We start from the raw sequence: 19,334 nt of genomic DNA on the forward strand, positions 1-19,334 counted from the left end.
CGCAGCTACTGCCAGCTAGCCTACTTTAGCAGTACTGTATCATTTTAATCATTTTAGTCAATAAGATTCTTGCTACGTAAGCTTAACTTTCTGAACATTCGAGACGTGTAGTCCACTTGTCATTCCAATTTCCTTGCATTAGCGTAGCCTTTTCTGTAGCCTGTCAACTATGTGTCTGTCTATCCCTGTTCTCTCCTCTCTGCACAGACCATACAAACGCTCCACACCGCGTGGCCGCGACCACCCTAATCTGGTGGTCCCAGCGCGTACGACCCACGTGGAGTTCCAGGTCTCCGGTAGCCTCTGGAACTGCCGATCTGCGGCCAACAAGGCAGAGTTCATCTCAGCCTATGCCTCCCTCCAGTCCCTTGACTTCTTGGCACTGACGGAAACATGGATCACCACAGATAACACTGCTACTCCTACTGCTCTCTCCTCGTCCGCCCACGTGTTCTCGCACACCCCGAGAGCTTCTGGTCAGCGGGGTGGTGGCACCGGGATCCTCATCTCTCCCAAGTGGTCTTTCTCTCTTTCTCCCCTTACCCATCTGTCTATTGCCTCCTTTGAATTCCATGCTGTCACAGTTACCAGCCCTTTCAAGCTTAACATCCTTATCATTTATCGCCCTCCAGGTTCCTCGGAGAGTTCATCAATGAGCTTGATGCCTTGATAAGCTCCTTTCCTGAGGACGGCTCACCTCTCACAGTTCTGGGCGACTTTAACCTCCCCACGTCTACCTTTGACTCATTCCTCTCTGCCTCCTTCTTTCCACTCCTCTCCTCTTTTGACCTCACCCTCTCACCTTCCCCCTACTCACAAGGCAGGCAATACGCTTGACCTCATCTTTACTAGATGCTGTTCTTCCACTAACCTCATTGCAACTCCCTCCAAGTCTCCGACCACTACCTTGTATCCTTTTCCCTCTCGCTCTCATCCAACACTTCCCACACTGCCCCTACTCGGATGGTATCGCGCCGTCCCAACCTTCACTCTCTCTCCCCCGCTACTCTCTCCTCTTCCATCCTATCATCTCTTCCCTCTGCTCAAACTTTCTCCAACCTATCTCCTGATTCTGCCTCCTCAACCCTCCTCTCCTCCCTTACTGCATCCTTTGACTCTCTATGTCCCCTATCCTCCAGGCCGGCTCGGTCCTCCCCTCCCGCTCCGTGGCTCGACGACTCATTGCGAGCTCACAGAACAGGGCTCCGGGCAGCCGAGCGGAAATGGAGGAAAACTCGCCTCCCTGCGGACCTGGCATCCTTTCACTCCCTCCTCTCTACATTTTCCTCCTCTGTCTCTGCTGCTAAAGCCACTTTCTACCATTCTCAAAACTAAATTCCAAGCATCTGCCTCTAACCCTAGGAAGCTCTTTGCCACCTTCTCCTCCCTCCTGAATCCTCCCCCCTCCCTCCTCCCTCTCTGCAGATGACTTCGTCAACCATTTTGAAAAGAAGGTCGATGACATCCGATCCTCGTTTGCTAAGTCAAACGACACCGCTGGTTCTGCTCACACTGCCCTACCCTATGCTCTGACCTCTTTCTCCCCTCTCTCCAGATGAAATCTCGCGTCTTGTGACGGCCGGCCGCCCAACAACCTGCCCGCTTGACCCTATCCCCTCCTCTCTTCTCCAGACCATTTCCGGAGACCTTCTCCCTTACCTCACCTCGCTCATCAACTCATCCCTGACCGCTGGCTACGTCCCTCCCGTCTTCAAGAGAGCGAGAGTTGCACCCCTTCTGAAAAAACCTACACTCGATCCCTCCGATGTCAACAACTACAGACCAGTATCCCTTCTCTCTTTTCTCTCCAAAACTCTTGAGCGTGCCGTCCTTGGCCAGCTCTACCGCTATCTCTCTCAGAATGACCTTCTTGATCCAAATCAGTCAGGTTTCAAGACTAGTCATTCAACTGAGACTGCTCTTCTCTGTATCACGGAGGCGCTCCGCACTGCTAAAGCTAACTCTCTCTCCTCTGCTCTCATCCTTCTAGACCTATCGGCTGCCTTCGATACTGTGAACCATCAGATCCTCCTCTCCACCCTCTCCGAGTTGGGCATCTCCCGGCGCGGCCCACGCTTGGATTGCGTCCTACCTGACAGGTCGCTCCTACCAGGTGGCGTGGCGAGAATCTGTCTCCTCACCACGCGCTCTCACCACTGGTGTCCCCCAGGGCTCTGTTCTAGGCCCTCTCTTATTCTCGCTATACACCAAGTCACTTGGCTCTGTCATAACCTCACATGGTCTCTCCTATCATTGCTATGCAGACGACACACAATTAATCTTCTCCTTTCCCCCTTCTGATGACCAGGTGGCGAATCGCATCTCTGCATGTCTGGCAGACATATCAGTGTGGATGACGGATCACCACCTCAAGCTGAACCTCAGCAAGACGGAGCTCCTCTTCCTCCCGGGGAAGGACTGCCCGTTCCATGATCTCGCCATCACGGTTGACAACTCCATTGTGTCCTCCTCCCAGAGCGCTAAGAACCATGGCGTGATCCTGGACAACACCCTGACGTTCTCAACTAACATCAAGGCGGTGTCCCGTTCCTGTAGGTTCATGCTCTACAACATCCGCAGAGTACGACCCTGCCTCACACAGGAAGCGGCGCAGGTCCTAATCCAGGCACTTGTCATCTCCCGTCTTGATTACTGAACTCGCTGTTGGCTGGGCTCCCTGCCTGTGCCATTAAACCCCTACAACTCATCCAGAACGCCGCAGCCCGTCTGGTGTTCAACCTTCCCAAGTTCTCTCACGTCACCCCGCTCCTCCGCTCTCTCCACTGGCTTCCAGTTGAAGCTCGCATCCGCTACAAGACCATGGTGCTCGCCTACGGAGCTGTGAGGGGAACGGCACCTCAGTACCTCCAGGCTCTGATCAGGCCCTACACCCAAACAAGGGCACTGCGTTCATCCACCTCTGGCCTGCTCGCCTCCCTACCACTGAGGAAGTACAGTTCCCGCTCAGCCCAGTCAAAACTGTTCGCTGCTCTGGCCCCCAATGGTGGAACAAACTCCCTCACGACGCCAGGACAGCGGAGTCAATCACCACCTTCCGGAGACACCTGAAACCCCACCTCTTCAAGGAATACCTAGGATAGGGTAAGTAAGGGTAAGTAATCCTACTCACCCCCCTTCTCCCCCAACAAGATTTAGATGCAAGTGGCTGTTCCACTGGTTGTCATAAGGTGTATGCACCAATTTGTAAGTCGCTCTGGATAAGAGCGTCTGCTAAATGACTTAAATGTAAATGTATCAGCCTTTAAACTCAAACTGTTTTAAAGTCACCATTGGCCTCATGTCATCCCTGAGCTGTTTTCTTCCTCTCCGGCAACTAAGTTAGGAAGGACACCTGTATCTTTGTAGTGACTTGGTATATTGATACACCATCCAAAGTGTAATTCATGACTTCACCTCAAATGGATAATCAATGTCTGCTTTTTATTTTACCCATCTATCAAAGGAATTGGAAAAAAACCTGGTCTTTGCGGTTGGATCTGTATTTGAAATGCAATGCTCCACTGAGGGACCTTACAGATAATTGCATGTGTGGGGTACAGAGATGAGGTAGTCATTCAAATATCATGTTAAACACTATTTACACAGACTGAGTCCATAGCACCTATTATGTGACTTGTTAAAAATGTTTTACTCCCGAAATGATTTATGCTTGCCATTACAAAGTGCTTGAATACTTAATTCAGAGAAAACGGTTATATTATCGCTATCCATTAATGATTCCAAATGATTCCCAACCAAAAATGTATATCCCTGGTGGTGCAGCCAACTACAATAACAACACTATATAAATATATATCACTGGTGGTGCAGCCAACTACAATAACAACTATATAAATATATATCACTAGCCAACTACAATAACAACAATATAAACATATATCACTGGTGGTGCAGCCAACTACAATAACAACACTATATAAACATATATCACTGGTGGTGCAGCCAACTACAATAACAACACTATATAAATATATATCCCTGGTGGTGCAGCCAACTACAATAACAACACTATATAAACATATATCACTGGTGGTGCAGCCAACTACAATAACAACACTATATAAATATATATATCCCTGGTGGTGCAGCCAACTACAATATAAATATATATCACTGGTGGTGCAGCCAACTACAATAACAACACTATATAAATGTATATCACTGGTGGTGCAGCCAACTACAATAACAACACTATATAAACATATATCACTGGTGGTGTAGCCAACTACAATAACAACACTATATAAATATATATCCCTGGTGGTGCAGCCAACTACAATAACAGCACTATATAAACATATATCCCTGGTGGTGCAGCCAACTACAATAACAACACTATATAAATATATATCCCTGGTGGTGCAGCCAACTACAATAACAACACTATATAAATATATATCCCTGGTGGTGCAGCCAACTACAATAACAGCACTATATAAATGTATATCCCTGGTGGTGCAGCCAACTACAAAAACAACACTATATAAATATATATCCCTGGTGGTGCAGCCAACTACAATAACACCACTATATAAATGTATATCCCTGGTGGTGCAGCCAACTACAATAACAACACTATGTAAATGTATATCACTGGTTGTGCAGCCAACTACAATAACAACACTATATAAATATATATCACTGGTGGTGCAGCCAACTACAATAACAACACTATATAAACATATATCACTGGTGGTGCAGTCAACTACAATAACAACACTATATAAACATATATCACTGGTGGTGCAGTCAACTACAATAACAACACTATATAAACATATATCACTGGTGGTGCAGCCAACTACAATAACAACACTATATAAATATATATCACTGGTGGTGCAGTCAACTACAATAACAACACTATATAAACATATATCACTGGTGGTGCAGTCAACTACAATAACAACACTATATAAATATATATCCCTGGTGGTGCAGCCAACTACAATAACAACACTATATAAATATATATCCCTGGTGGTGCAGCCAACTACAATAACAACACTATATAAATATATATCACTGGTGGTGCAGCCAACTACAATAACAACACTATATAAATATATATCCCTGGTGGTGCAGCCAACTACAATAACAACACTATATAAATATATATCACTGGTGGTGCAGCCAACTACAATAACAGCACTATATAAATGTATATCACTGGTTGTGCAGCCAACTACAATAACAACACTATATAAATATATATCCCTGGTGGTGCAGTCAACTACAATAACAACACTATATAAACATATATCACTGGTGGTGCAGCCAACTACAATAACAACACTATATAAATATATATCCCTGGTGGTGCAGCCAACTACAATAACAACACTATATAAACATATATCACTGGTGGTGCACAGCCAACTACAATAACAACACTATATAAATATATATCCCTGGTGGTCATCTACACTGATTGAAGCCAACTACAATAACAACACTATATAAATATATATCACTGGTTGTGCAGCCAACTACAATAACAACACTATATAAATATGAATGAATATAGCAGTGTGTCTGTCTGGTGGTGCAGCCAACTACAATAACAGCACTATATAAATGTATATCCCTGGTGGTGCAGCCAACTACAATAACAACACTATATAAATGTATATCCCTGGTGGTGCAGCCAACTACAATAACAACACTATATAAATATATATCACTGGTTGTGCAGCCAACTACAATAACAACACTATATAAATATATATCACTGGTGGTGTAGCCAACTACAATAACAACACTATATAAATGTATATCCCTGGAGGTGCAGCCAACTACAATAACAACACCATATACATATATATCACTGGTGGTGCAGCCAACTACAATAACAACACTATATAAACATATATCACTGGTGGTGCAGCCAACTACAATAACAACACCATATAAATATATATCACTGGTGGTGCAGCCAACTACAATAACAACACTATATAAATGTTTATCACTGGTCGTGTAGCCAACTACAATAACAACACTATATAAATATATATCCCTGGTGGTGCAGCCAACTACAATAACACCACTATATAAATATATATCCCTGGTGGTGCAGCCAACTACAATAACAGCACTATATAAATGTATATCACTGGTCGTGTAGCCAACTACAATAACAACACTATATAAATATATATCCCTGGTGGTGCAGTCAACTACAATAACAACACTATATAAATATATATCCCTGGTGGTGCAGCCAACTACAATAACAGCACTATATAAATGTATATCACTGGTCGTGTAGCCAACTACAATAACAGCACTATATAAATGTATATCACTGGTCGTGCAGCCAACTACAATAACAACACTATATAAATATATATCCCTGGTGGTGCAGCCAACTACAATAACAACACTATATAAATATATATCCCTGGTGGTGCAGTCAACTACAATAACAACACTATATAAATATATATCCCTGGTGGTGCAGCCAACTACAATAACAACACTATATAAATATATATCCCTGGTGGTGCAGCCAACTACAATAACAACACTATATAAATATATATCCCTGGTGGTGCAGTCAACTACAATAACAACACTATATAAATATATATCCCTGGTGGTGCAGCCAACTACAATAACAACACTATATAAATATATATCCCTGGTGGTGCAGCCAACTACAATAACAACGCTATATAAATATATATCACTGTGCAGCCTGGAACTACAATAACAACACTATATAAATATATATCCCTGGTGGTGCAGTCAACTACAATAACAACACTATATAAATATATATCCCTGGTGGTGCAGCCAACTACAATAACAACACTATATAAATATATATCCCTGGTGGTGCAGCCAACTACAATAACAGCACTATATAAATGTATATCACTGGTCGTGTAGCCAACTACAATAACAACACTATATAAATATATATCCCTGGTGGTGCAGTCAACTACAATATAAATAGTATATCACTGGTGGAGCAGCCAACTACAATAACAACACTATATAAATGTATATCACTGGTGGGATGGTGGCCCATGTTGACTCCAACACTTCCCACAGTTGTGTCAAGTTGGCAGAATGTCCTTTGGGTGGTGGACTATGCTTGATACACACAGGAAACAGTTGAGCGTGAAGAACCCAGCAGCTTTGCAGTTCTTGACACAAACCGGTGCGTCTGGCATCTACTACCATACTCCATTCAAAGGCACTTCAATATTTGGTTTTGCCCATTCACCCTCTGAATGGCACACAGACACAATCCATGTCTCAATTGTCCCAAGGCTTAAAAATCCATCTTTAACCTGTCTCCTCCCTTCATCTACACTGATTGAAGTGGATTTTACAGGTGACATCAATAAGGGATCATAGCTTTCACCTGGATTCACCTGGTCAGTCTATGTCATGGAAACAGCAGGTGTTCTTAATGTTTTGTGCACTCACTGTATATGAATATTGAGTGTGTCTCTCTGTGCGTGCGTGTGTGAGAGTGTGTTAGAGAGAGGTTTTACGTACAGCTCTCCAGTTGCATCTTGCAGAGCTGTGTGTCCATGGGGAACAGAGTGAGGTCCAGAGGGCAGGACAGGGTCACTGACAACCTGAACACACAACAGACAGTCACTGACAACCTGAACACACAACAGACAGTCACTGACAACCTGACCACACACCAGACAGTCACTGACAACCTGAACACACAACAGACAGTCACTGACAACCTGAACACACAACAGACAGTCACTGACAACCTGAACACACAACAGACAGTCACTGACAACCTGAACACACAACAGACAGTCACTGACAACCTGAACACACAGACAGACAACCTGACCACACAACAAACAGTCACTGACAACCTGAACACACAACAGACAGTCACTGACAACCTGAACACACAACAGACAGTCACTGACAACCTGAACACACAACAGACAGTCACTGACAACCTGAACACACAACAGACAGTCACTGGGCACACATAGGCACCTACCCTGGCAGACAGGCAGGCAGACAGACAGACAGACAGACAGACAGACAGACAGACAGACAGACAGACAGACAGACAGACAGACAGACCCACAGACAGACCCACGGACAGACCCACAGACAGACAGACAGACAGACAGACAGACAGACAGACCCACAGACCCACAGACAGACAGACAGACAGACAGACAGACAGACAGACAGACAGACAGACAGACAGACAGACAGACAGACAGACAGACAGACAGACCTCATGCTGATGAGAATGTCTCCATTCCTGAAAATAAATAGCAGGATGTTGTCTTGCGTGACGTCATGGAAGTTGGCATGTTTCTCGTTGGCGAAGAACAGGTCTGGTTTCCATAGACACTGGAATATCTTGGGGTCCACCGTCAGCGCTTCTCCTTTGAAGTCTGCCGGGAGCTTCAGCCTCGGGTCGTTCCACCGCTGACGCAGGAAGATGTTCACACGGTAGTCCTAGCAACAATCAATCATTTGTTAGTACAAAGTCAATTAAACCCCTAGAGTCAACATTCGCTCCGCCATAGAAATCGAATTAGCATAATAATTAAAATCCCTCCCCAAATCTTTCTGTTTAAGCTAGATATCTGTCTCAATCCCCCACCTCCATGCCCTATGTCCACCTAATGTAGGCTTTCTGTTTAAGCTAGATATCTGTCTCAATCCCCCACCTCCATGCCCTATGTCCACCTAATGGACGCTTTCTGTTTAAGCTAGATATCTGTCTCAATCCCCCACCTCCATGCCCTATGTCCACCTAATGGACGCTTTCTGTTTAAGCTAGATATCTGTCTCAATCCCCCACCTCCATGCCCTATGTCCACCTAATGTAGGCTTTCTGTTTAAGCTAGATATCTGTCTCAATCCCCCACCTCCATGCCCTATGTCCACCTAATGTAGGCTTTCTGTTTAAGCTAGATATCTGTCTCAATCCCCCACCTCCATGCCCTATGTCCACCTAATGGACGCTTTCTGTTTAAGCTAGATATCTGTCTCAATCCCCCACCTCCATGCCCTATGTCCACCTAATGGACGCTTTCTGTTTAAGCTAGATATCTGTCTCAATCCCCCACCTCCATGCCCTATGTCCACCTAATGGACGCTTTCTGTTTAAGCTAGATATCTGTCTCAATCCCCCACCTCCATGCCCTATGTCCACCTAATGGACGCTTTCTGTTTAAGCTAGATATCTGTCTCAATCCCCCACCTCCATGCCCTATGTCCACCTAATGGACGCTTTCTGTTTAAGCTAGATATCTGTCTCAATCCCCCACCTCCATGCCCTATGTCCACCTAATGGACGCTTTCTGTTTAAGCTAGATATCTGTCTCAATCCCCCACCTCCATGCCCTATGTCCACCTAATGGACGCTTTCTGTTTAAGCTAGATATCTGTCTCAATCCCCCACCTCCATGCCCTATGTCCACCTAATGGACGCTTTCTGTTTAAGCTAGATATCTGTCTCAATCCCCCACCTCCATGCCCTATGTCCACCTAATGGACGCTTTCTGTTTAAGCTAGATATCTGTCTCAATCCCCCACCTCCATGCCCTATGTCCACCTAATGGACGCTTTCTGTTTAAGCTAGATATCTGTCTCAATCCCCCACCTCCATGCCCTATGTCCACCTAATGGACGCTTTCTGTTTAAGCTAGATATCTGTCTCAATCCCCACCTCCATGCCCTATGTCCACCTAATGGACGCTTTCTGTTTAAGCTAGATATCTGTCTCAATCCCCCACCTCCATGCCCTATGTCCACCTAATGGACGCTTTCTGTTTAAGCTAGATATCTGTCTCAATCCCCCACCTCCATGCCCTATGTCCACCTAATGGACGCTTTCTGTTTAAGCTAGATATCTGTCTCAATCCCCCACCTCCATGCCCTATGTCCACCTAATGGACGCTTTCTGTTTAAGCTAGATATCTGTCTCAATCCCCCACCTCCATGCCCTATGTCCACCTAATGGACGCTTTCTGTTTAAGCTAGATATCTGTCTCAATCCCCCACCTCCATGCCCTATGTCCACCTAATGGACGCTTTCTGTTTAAGCTAGATATCTGTCTCAATCCCCCACCTCCATGCCCTATGTCCACCTAATGGACGCTTTCTGTTTAAGCTAGATATCTGTCTCAATCCCCCACCTCCATGCCCTATGTCCACCTAATGGACGCTTTCTGTTTAAGCTAGATATCTGTCTCAATCCCCCACCTCCATGCCCTATGTCCACCTAATGGACGCTTTCTGTTTAAGCTAGATATCTGTCTCAATCCCCCACCTCCATGCCCTATGTCCACCTAATGGACGCTTTCTGTTTAAGCTAGATATCTGTCTCAATCCCCCACCTCCATGCCCTATGTCCACCTAATGGACGCTTTCTGTTTAAGCTAGATATCTGTCTCAATCCCCCCACCTCCATGCCCTATGTCCACCTAATGGACGCTTTCTGTTTAAGCTAGATATCTGTCTCAATCCCCCACCTCCATGCCCTATGTCCACCTAATGGACGCTTTCTGTTTAAGCTAGATATCTGTCTCAATCCCCCACCTCCATGCCCTATGTCCACCTAATGGACGCTTTCTGTTTAAACTAGATATCTGTCTCAATCCCCCACCTCCATGCCCTATGTCCATCTGTCCTAATGCCCTATGTCCGCCTTCTGTTTAAGCTAGATATCTGTCTCAATCCCCCACCTCCATGCCCTATGTCCACCTAATGGAGCTAGATATCTGTCTCAATCCCCCACCTCCATGCCCTATGTCCACCTAATGGACGCTTTCTGTTTAAGCTAGATATCTGTCTCAATCCCCCACCTCCATGCCCTATGTCCACCTAATGGACGCTTTCTGTTTAAGCTAGATATCTGTCTCAATCCCCCACCTCCATGCCCTATGTCCACCTAATGGACGCTTTCTGTTTAAGCTAGATATCTGTCTCAATCCCCCACCTCCATGCCCTATGTCCACCTAATGGACGCTTTCTGTTTAAGCTAGATATCTGTCTCAATCCCCCACCTCCATGCCCTATGTCCACCTAATGGACGCTTTCTGTTTAAGCTAGATATCTGTCTCAATCCCCCACCTCCATGCCCTATGTCCACCTAATGGACGCTTTCTGTTTAAGCTAGATATCTGTCTCAATCCCCCACCTCCATGCCCTATGTCCACCTAATGGACGCTTTCTGTTTAAGCTAGATATCTGTCTCAATCCCCCACCTCCATGCCCTATGTCCACCTAATGGACGATATCTGTCTCTCCATGTTTAAGCTAGATATCTGTCTCAATCCCCCACCTCCATGCCCTATGTCCACCTAATGGACGCTTTCTGTTTAAGCTAGATATCTGTCTCAATCCCCCACCTCCATGCCCTATGTCCACCTAATGGACGCTTTCTGTTTAAGCTAGATATCTGTCTCAATCCCCCACCTCCATGCCCTATGTCCACCTAATGGACGCTTTCTGTTTAAGCTAGATATCTGTCTCAATCCCCCACCTCCATGCCCTATGTCCACCTAATGGACGCTTTCTGTTTAAGCTAGATATCTGTCTCAATCCCCCACCTCCATGCCCTATGTCCACCTAATGGACGCTTTCTGTTTAAGCTAGATATCTGTCTCAATCCCCCACCTCCATGCCCTATGTCCACCTAATGGACGCTTTCTGTTTAAGCTAGATATCTGTCTCAATCCCCCACCTCCATGCCCTATGTCCACCTAATGGACGCTTTCTGTTTAAGCTAGATATCTGTCTCAATCCCCCACCTCCATGCCCTATGTCCACCTAATGGACGCTTTCTGTGCTAGATATCTGTCTCAATCCCCCACCTCCATGCCCTATGTCCACCTAATGGAATAAGCTAGATATCTGTCTTTCCTGTTTAAACGCTGTTTAGATATCTGTCTCAATCCCCCACCTCCATGCCCTATGTCCACCTAATGGACGCTTTCTGTTTAAGCTAGATATCTGTCTCAATCCCCCACCTCCATGCCCTATGTCCACCTAATGGACGCTTTCTGTTTAAGCTAGATATCTGTCTCAATCCCCCACCTCCATGCCCTATGTCCACCTAATGGACGCTTTCTGTTTAAGCTAGATATCTGTCTCAATCCCCCACCTCCATGCCCTATGTCCACCTAATGGACGCTTTCTGTTTAAGCTAGATATCTGTCTCAATCCCCCACCTCCATGCCCTATGTCCACCTAATGGACGCTTTCTGTTTAAGCTAGATATCTGTCTCAATCCCCCACCTCCATGCCCTATGTCCACCTAATGGACGCTTTCTGTTTAAGCTAGATATCTGTCTCAATCCCCCACCTCCATGCCCTATGTCCACCTAATGGACGCTTTCTGTTTAAGCTAGATATCTGTCTCAATCCCCCACCTCCATGCCCTATGTCCACCTAATGGACGCTTTCTGTTTAAGCTAGATATCTGTCTCAATCCCCCACCTCCATGCCCTATGTCCACCTAATGGACGCTTTCTGTTTAAGCTAGATATCTGTCTCAATCCCCCACCTCCATGCCCTATGTCCACCTAATGGACGCTTTCTGTTTAAGCTAGATATCTGTCTCAATCCCCCACCTCCATGCCCTATGTCCACCTAATGGACGCTTTCTGTTTAAGCTAGATATCTGTCTCAATCCCCCACCTCCATGCCCTATGTCCACCTAATGGACGCTTTCTGTTTAAGCTAGATATCTGTCTCAATCCCCCCCCACCTCCATGCCCTATGTCCACCTAATGGACGCTTTCTGTTTAAGCTAGATATCTGTCTCAATCCCCCACCTCCATGCCCTATGTCCACCTAATGGACGCTTTCTGTTTAAGCTAGATATCTGTCTCAATCCCCCACCTCCATGCCCTATGTCCACCTAATGGACGCTTTCTGTTTAAGCTAGATATCTGTCTCAATCCCCCCCACCTCCATGCCCTATGTCCACCTAATGGACGCTTTCTGTTTAAGCTAGATATCTGTCTCAATCCCCCACCTCCATGCCCTATGTCCACCTAATGGACGCTTTCTGTTTAAGCTAGATATCTGTCTCAATCCCCCACCTCCATGCCCTATGTCCACCTAATGGACGCTTTCTGTTTAAGCTAGATATCTGTCTCAATCCCCCACCTCCATGCCCTATGTCCACCTAATGGACGCTTTCTGTTTAAGCTAGATATCTGTCTCAATCCCCCACCTCCATGCCCTATGTCCACCTAATGGACGCTTTCTGTTTAAGCTAGATATCTGTCTCAATCCCCCACCTCCATGCCCTATGTCCACCTAATGGACGCTTTCTGTTTAAGCTAGATATCTGTCTCAATCCCCCACCTCCATGCCCTATGTCCACCTAATGGACGCTTTCTGTTTAAGCTAGATATCTGTCTCAATCCCCCACCTCCATGCCCTATGTCCACCTAATGGACGCTTTCTGTTTTAGATATCTGTCTCAATCCCCCACCTCCATGCCCTATGTCCACCTAATGGACGCTTTCTGTTTAAGCTAGATATCTGTCTCAATCCCCCACCTCCATGCCCTATGTCCACCTAATGGACGCTTTCTGTTTAAGCTAGATATCTGTCTCAATCCCCCACCTCCATGCCCTATGTCCACCTAATGGACGCTTTCTGCTAGATATCTGTCTTCCCCCACCTCCATGCCCTATGTCCACCTAATGGATCTGTCTCAATCTGTCCCCCACCTCCATGCCCAATGTCCACCTAATGGACGCTTTCTGTTTAAGCTAGATATCTGTCTCAATCCCCCACCTCCATGCCCAATGTCCACCTAATGGACGCTTTCTGTTTAAGCTAGATATCTGTCTCAATCCCCCACCTCCATGCCCAATGTCCACCTAATGGACGCTTTGACTGATGTCTCGTTTTCATATCCGACGCACATGTGCTCTGCTTTTCAACTAGCTAAAAGCTAAAAGCTAGTTGGAGTCTGTGTGTGTACTTCCATTTGTATCACTGCATGGTAAAGCAACGCACGAGTAGAATGAAATAATAATCATCATCAATCTACACACGATACCCCATAATGACAAAGATCAATCTACACACTATACCCCATAATGACAAAGATCAATCTACACACGATACCCCATATGACAATGACAAAGATCAATCATAATGACAAAGATCAACTATACCCCATAATGACTATACCCCATAATGACAAAGATCAATCTATACACTATACCCCATAATGACAAAGATCAATCTACACACTATACCCCATAATGACAAAGATCAATCTACACACTATACCCCATAATGACAAAGATCAATCTACACACTATACCCCATAATGACAAAGATCAATCTACATAACACAAAGATACCCCATAATGACAAAGAGCAATCTCTACACACTACACACTATACCCCATAATGACAAAGATCAATCTACACACGATACCCCATAATGACAACAGATACCCCATAATGACAAAGATCAATCTACACACTATACCCCATAATGACAAAGATCAATCTACACACGATACCCCATAATGACAAAGATCAATCTACACACCCATAATGACAAAGATCAATACACCCATAATGACAAAGATCAATCTACACACGATACCCCATAATGACAAAGAGCAATCTACACACTATACCCCATAATGACAAAGATCAATCTACACACGATACCCCATAATGACAAAGATCAATCTACACACGATGATACCCCATAATGACGAAGCAAAAATGGAAAAAACACCTTATTTACATATAGGAAGTATTCAGACCATTTTGCTATGAGACTAGAAATTGAGCTCAGGTGCATCCTGTTTCCATTAATCATCCTTGAGATGTTTCTACAACTTGATTGGAGTCCACCTGTGGTCAATTCAATTGATTGGATATGATTTGGAAAGACACACACCTGTCTATATAAGGTCCCACAGTTGACAGTACATGAACCAAGTCATGAGGTCAGAGGAGTATAGAGTGCAGCGATGTGTCCTATAACTTCTTGACACTAGGGGGCAGTATTTTCATTTTAAATAACGTTCCCAGAGTAAACGGGCTATTTTGTCAGTATAAGATGCTAGAATATATAGAATATGCATATAATTGACAGCTTAGGATAGAAAACACTCTAAAGTTTCCAAAACTGTAAAAATATTGTCTGTGAGTATAACAGAACTGATATTGCAGACGAAAGCCTGAGAAAAATCCAATCCGGAAGTGACTCGTGTTTTGAAAGCTCTGTGATCTGTCCCTATTGAGCAGTGAATAGGCTATCAACCAGATTCCCCTTTCTACATATTCCCCAAGGTGTCTAGAGCATTTTGACGTAGTTTAGCGATGTGTCCTATAAGGAGCATTGGTGGCAAATCTGATGGCCGAAACGTAAAGAACATCTAGCCGCTCTAGAGCACCCCTACCTGCCGATCTATAAACGATGTCTACGTAATCTAGCATGTGTAGGCTGGTCATCTGAATCAGGGTTAGTTTGGTAGCAGGGGTTAAAGAGGAGCGATTACGATGGAGGAAACCAAGTCTAGATTTAACTTTAGCCTGCAGCTTTGATATGTGCTGAGAGAAGGACAGTGTACCATCTAGCCATACTCCCAAGTACTTGTATGAGGTGACTACCTCAAGCTCTAAACCCTCAGATGTAGGAATCACACCTGTGGGGAGAGGGGCATTATTCTTACCAAACCACATGACCTTTGTTTTAGAGATGTTCAGAATAAGGTTAAGGGCAGAGAAAGCTTGTTGGACACTAAGAAAGCTTTGTGTAGAGCGATTAACACAAAATCCAGGGAGGGGCCAGCTGAGTAATAGACTGTATCATCTGCATATAAATGGTTGAGAGAGCTTCCTACCTCCTGAGCTATGTTGTTGATGTAAATTGAGAAGAGCATGGGGCCTAGGATCGAGCCTTGGGGAACTGCCTTGGTGACAGGCAGTGGCTGAGACAGCAGATGTTCTGACTTTATACACTGCACTCTTTGAGAGAGGTAGTTACCAAACCAGGCCAAAGACCCCTCAGAGACACCAATACTCCTTAGCCGGCCCACAAGAATGTAATGGTCAACCGTACCAAAGATTTGGCCAAGTCAAGAAAAATAGCAGCACAACATTGCTTAGATTCAAGGGCCATGGTGACATCAGTGAGGACCTACTGTATATGGTTGCAGTAACACATCCATAACCTGAGTGGAAACCAGATGGCATACCCAAGAGAATACTACAGACATCAAGAAACCAGATGGCATACCCAAGAGAATACTATAGACATCAAGAAACCAGATGGCATACCCAAGAGAATACTATAGACATCAAGAAACCAGATGGCATACCCAAGAGAATACTATAGACATCAAGAAACCAGATGGCATACCCAAGAGAATACTATAGACATCAAGAAACCAGATGGCATACCCAAGAGAATACTATAGACATCAAGAAACCAGATGGCATACCAGAGAGAATACTATAGACATCAAGAAACCAGATGGCATACCCAAGAGAATACTATAGACATCAAGAAACCAGATGGCATACCCAAGAGAATACTATAGACATCAAGAAACCAGATGGCATACCCAAGAGAATACTATAGACATCAAGAAACCAGATGGCATACCCAAGAGAATACTATAGACATCAAGAAACCAGATGGCATACCCAAGAGAATACTATAGACATCAAGAAACCAGATGGCATACCCAAGAGAATACTATAGACATCAAGAAACCAGATGGCATACCCAAGAGAATACTATAGACATCAAGAAAGACAGTCAGTTGATTATTGACACGTTTTTCCAACACTTTTGATAAACGGGGGAACATAGAAATAGGCCTTAAACAGTTAGGATCAGCTTGATCTCCCTCTTTAGATAAAGGACGAACCGTGGCTGCCTTCCAAGCAATGGGAACCTCCCCAGAGAGGAGAGACAGGTTAAAAATGTTGGAGATATGCTTTGCCATGATAGGGGCAGCAACCTTAAAGAAGAAAGGGTCTAAACCATCTGACCCAGGTGTTTTTGGGGGGTAAAGGAGCTCCTTTAGCACCTCGGAATCAGTGACCACCTGCAGGGGGAAACTTTGTAGCGGGGCAGGGGGACAAGAGGGAGGAGGATCGGGGATAGTCACATCAGAAGGGGTGGGAGATGAGGAAATGTTGGGCGGGCAAGGAGTCAAATAGGAATCCTGACTTAATGAAGTGATGATTAAAGCCATGTGCTCCTTGTCAGTAACAACCACATCATCAACATTAAGGGACAGCTTTGAGGAGGAGGGTTTATTCTCCAGGTCTTTAACCGTTTTCCAGAACTTCTTGGGGTTAGACCCACAGAGAGAGAACTGCTCCTTAAAGTAACTAACTTTGGCCTTCCAGATAGCCTGAGTGCACTTATTTCTCATTTGCCTGAACGAGAGCCAGTCAGCCTGGGTATGCGTGTGCCGAGCAATTTGCCAAATGGGATTGTTGAGGTGGAGTAAGCCAGATCATGGTCGAACCAGGTGCCGAACCTGTTTTTAATTCTGAAAATATCAAAAATAAGGTCCTAGCATCTTCGACAGAGGGGATCAAGCTGATTCTATACAGATTTACAGAGGCCAGTTCATGCATCTTCGACAGAGGGGATCAAGCTGATTCTATACAGATTTACAGAGGCCAGTTCATGCATCTTCGACAGAGGGGATCAAGCTGATTCTATACAGATTTACAGAGGCCAGTTCATGCATCTTCGACAGAGGGGATCAAGCTGTTTCTATACAGATTTACAGAGGCCAGTTCATGAAGGAAGGCTCGTTAAAGTTTTATATCGTCTATGACAAATCAGGACAGGTTGTTTCATTGAGCAGCCTTTATGAACACAGGCTGTAAAACAGTGATCACTAAGGACATGATAGAAAACACCAGACTGATACCTATCAGGATTATTTGTGAGGTTAACCTTTATGAACACAGGCTGTAAAACAGTGATCACTAAGGACATGATAGAAAACACCAGACTGATACCTATCAGGATTATTTGTGAGGATAACCTTTATGAACACAGGCTGTAAAACAGTGATCACTAAGGACATGATAGAAAACACCAGACTGATACCTATCAGGATTATTTGTGAGGATAACATTGAGGAGAGTAGCCTTTTCTGGGTGTTTGGAGTCATACCTTGTGGGATTGGTAATAATCTGAGTAAGATTTAGGGAGCCCTGTTGCTTTAGGACTTGGCTCAGGTAGTTTAAGCATGTCCCAATTTAGGTCACCAAGCAGGACAAATTCAGACTTAGTGTAAGGGGCCAGGAGAGAGTTTAGGGCAGCATACAGGCTAATGCTGATAGCATACAGTCTGATGGTGGTAGCATACAGTCTGATGGTGGTAGCATACAGGCTACTGTTTATAGGATACAGGCTAATGTTTATAGCATATATGCTAATGGTGGTAGCATACAGGCTACTGTTAATAGCATATAGGCTTATGTTTATAGCATATAGGCTAATGGTGATAGCATACAGGCTAATGTTTATAGCATACAGGCTAATGTTGATGGTTTACAGACTAATGTTAATAGCATACAGGCTACTGTTTATAGCATATAGGCTAATGTTGATGACGTTGGGATGTTGGTACCATTGTTAGCATGGTTTTAGCATTAGGGTGGCAGCGTAGCCTAGTGTTTAGAGTGTTGGACTAGTAACCGGAAGGTTGCGAGTTCAAACCCCCGAGCTGACAAGGTACAAATCTGTCGTTCTTCCCCTGAACAGGCAGTTAACCCACTGTTCCCAGGCCGTCATTGAAAATAAGAATGTGTTCTTAACTGACTTGCCTGGTTAAATAAAGGTCAAATTAAAAAATTTAAACAAATTAGTAACTCTGCTCACCATGTTGGTTTCCTGGATGGAGCCAAAACTGTTGATAAACATATTAATCTTGTCTTCCACCGGAACACCTGGGACACACACACACACACACACACACACACACACACACACACACACACACACACACACACACACACACACACACACACACACACACACACACACACACACACACACACACGAGTCAAAATAAAAAATAAAACCCATGCAGTTTTATTCCAGTTTGTGTCTGTGTGTGTGTGTGTGTGTCTTTGGCATTTCTGTGGTCTTGACAGTCATGTGATCATTCCGCTCCACTCAACCTGATTCGCAGCATATGGCCGTGGCTCTCTCTCTCACACACACTCAGACACACGCACACACACACACAGGCTTACAACACTTTCAGTTTATTAACCAAACAGACTAATTCTGTCCTCCGCCTCCTCTCCCCCTCTCCTCTCTTCTC

The 19,334-nt window shown here is 44.7% G+C and overlaps 1 protein-coding gene across 1 annotated transcript in view; it reads right to left on the reverse strand.

Moving 5' to 3' along the window:
• LOC127925687 (glycine receptor subunit beta-like) overlaps positions 1-19,334 on the reverse strand; it is a 61,483-nt gene that overhangs the window by 25,929 nt on the left and 16,220 nt on the right. Inside the window, exons 4-7 of the mRNA XM_052510743.1 lie at positions 18,887-18,954; positions 8,258-8,484; positions 7,534-7,616; positions 5,706-5,768 (exon numbers count right to left, since the gene is read on the reverse strand). Of these exons, the coding sequence (XP_052366703.1) occupies positions 5,706-5,768; positions 7,534-7,616; positions 8,258-8,484; positions 18,887-18,954 (441 nt within the window). The remainder of the gene's footprint in view (positions 1-5,705; positions 5,769-7,533; positions 7,617-8,257; positions 8,485-18,886; positions 18,955-19,334) is intronic.

Source organism: Oncorhynchus keta, unplaced genomic scaffold (assembly GCF_023373465.1).
Source record: "Oncorhynchus keta strain PuntledgeMale-10-30-2019 unplaced genomic scaffold, Oket_V2 Un_contig_6088_pilon_pilon, whole genome shotgun sequence".
Taxonomy (NCBI): domain Eukaryota; kingdom Metazoa; phylum Chordata; class Actinopteri; order Salmoniformes; family Salmonidae; genus Oncorhynchus; species Oncorhynchus keta.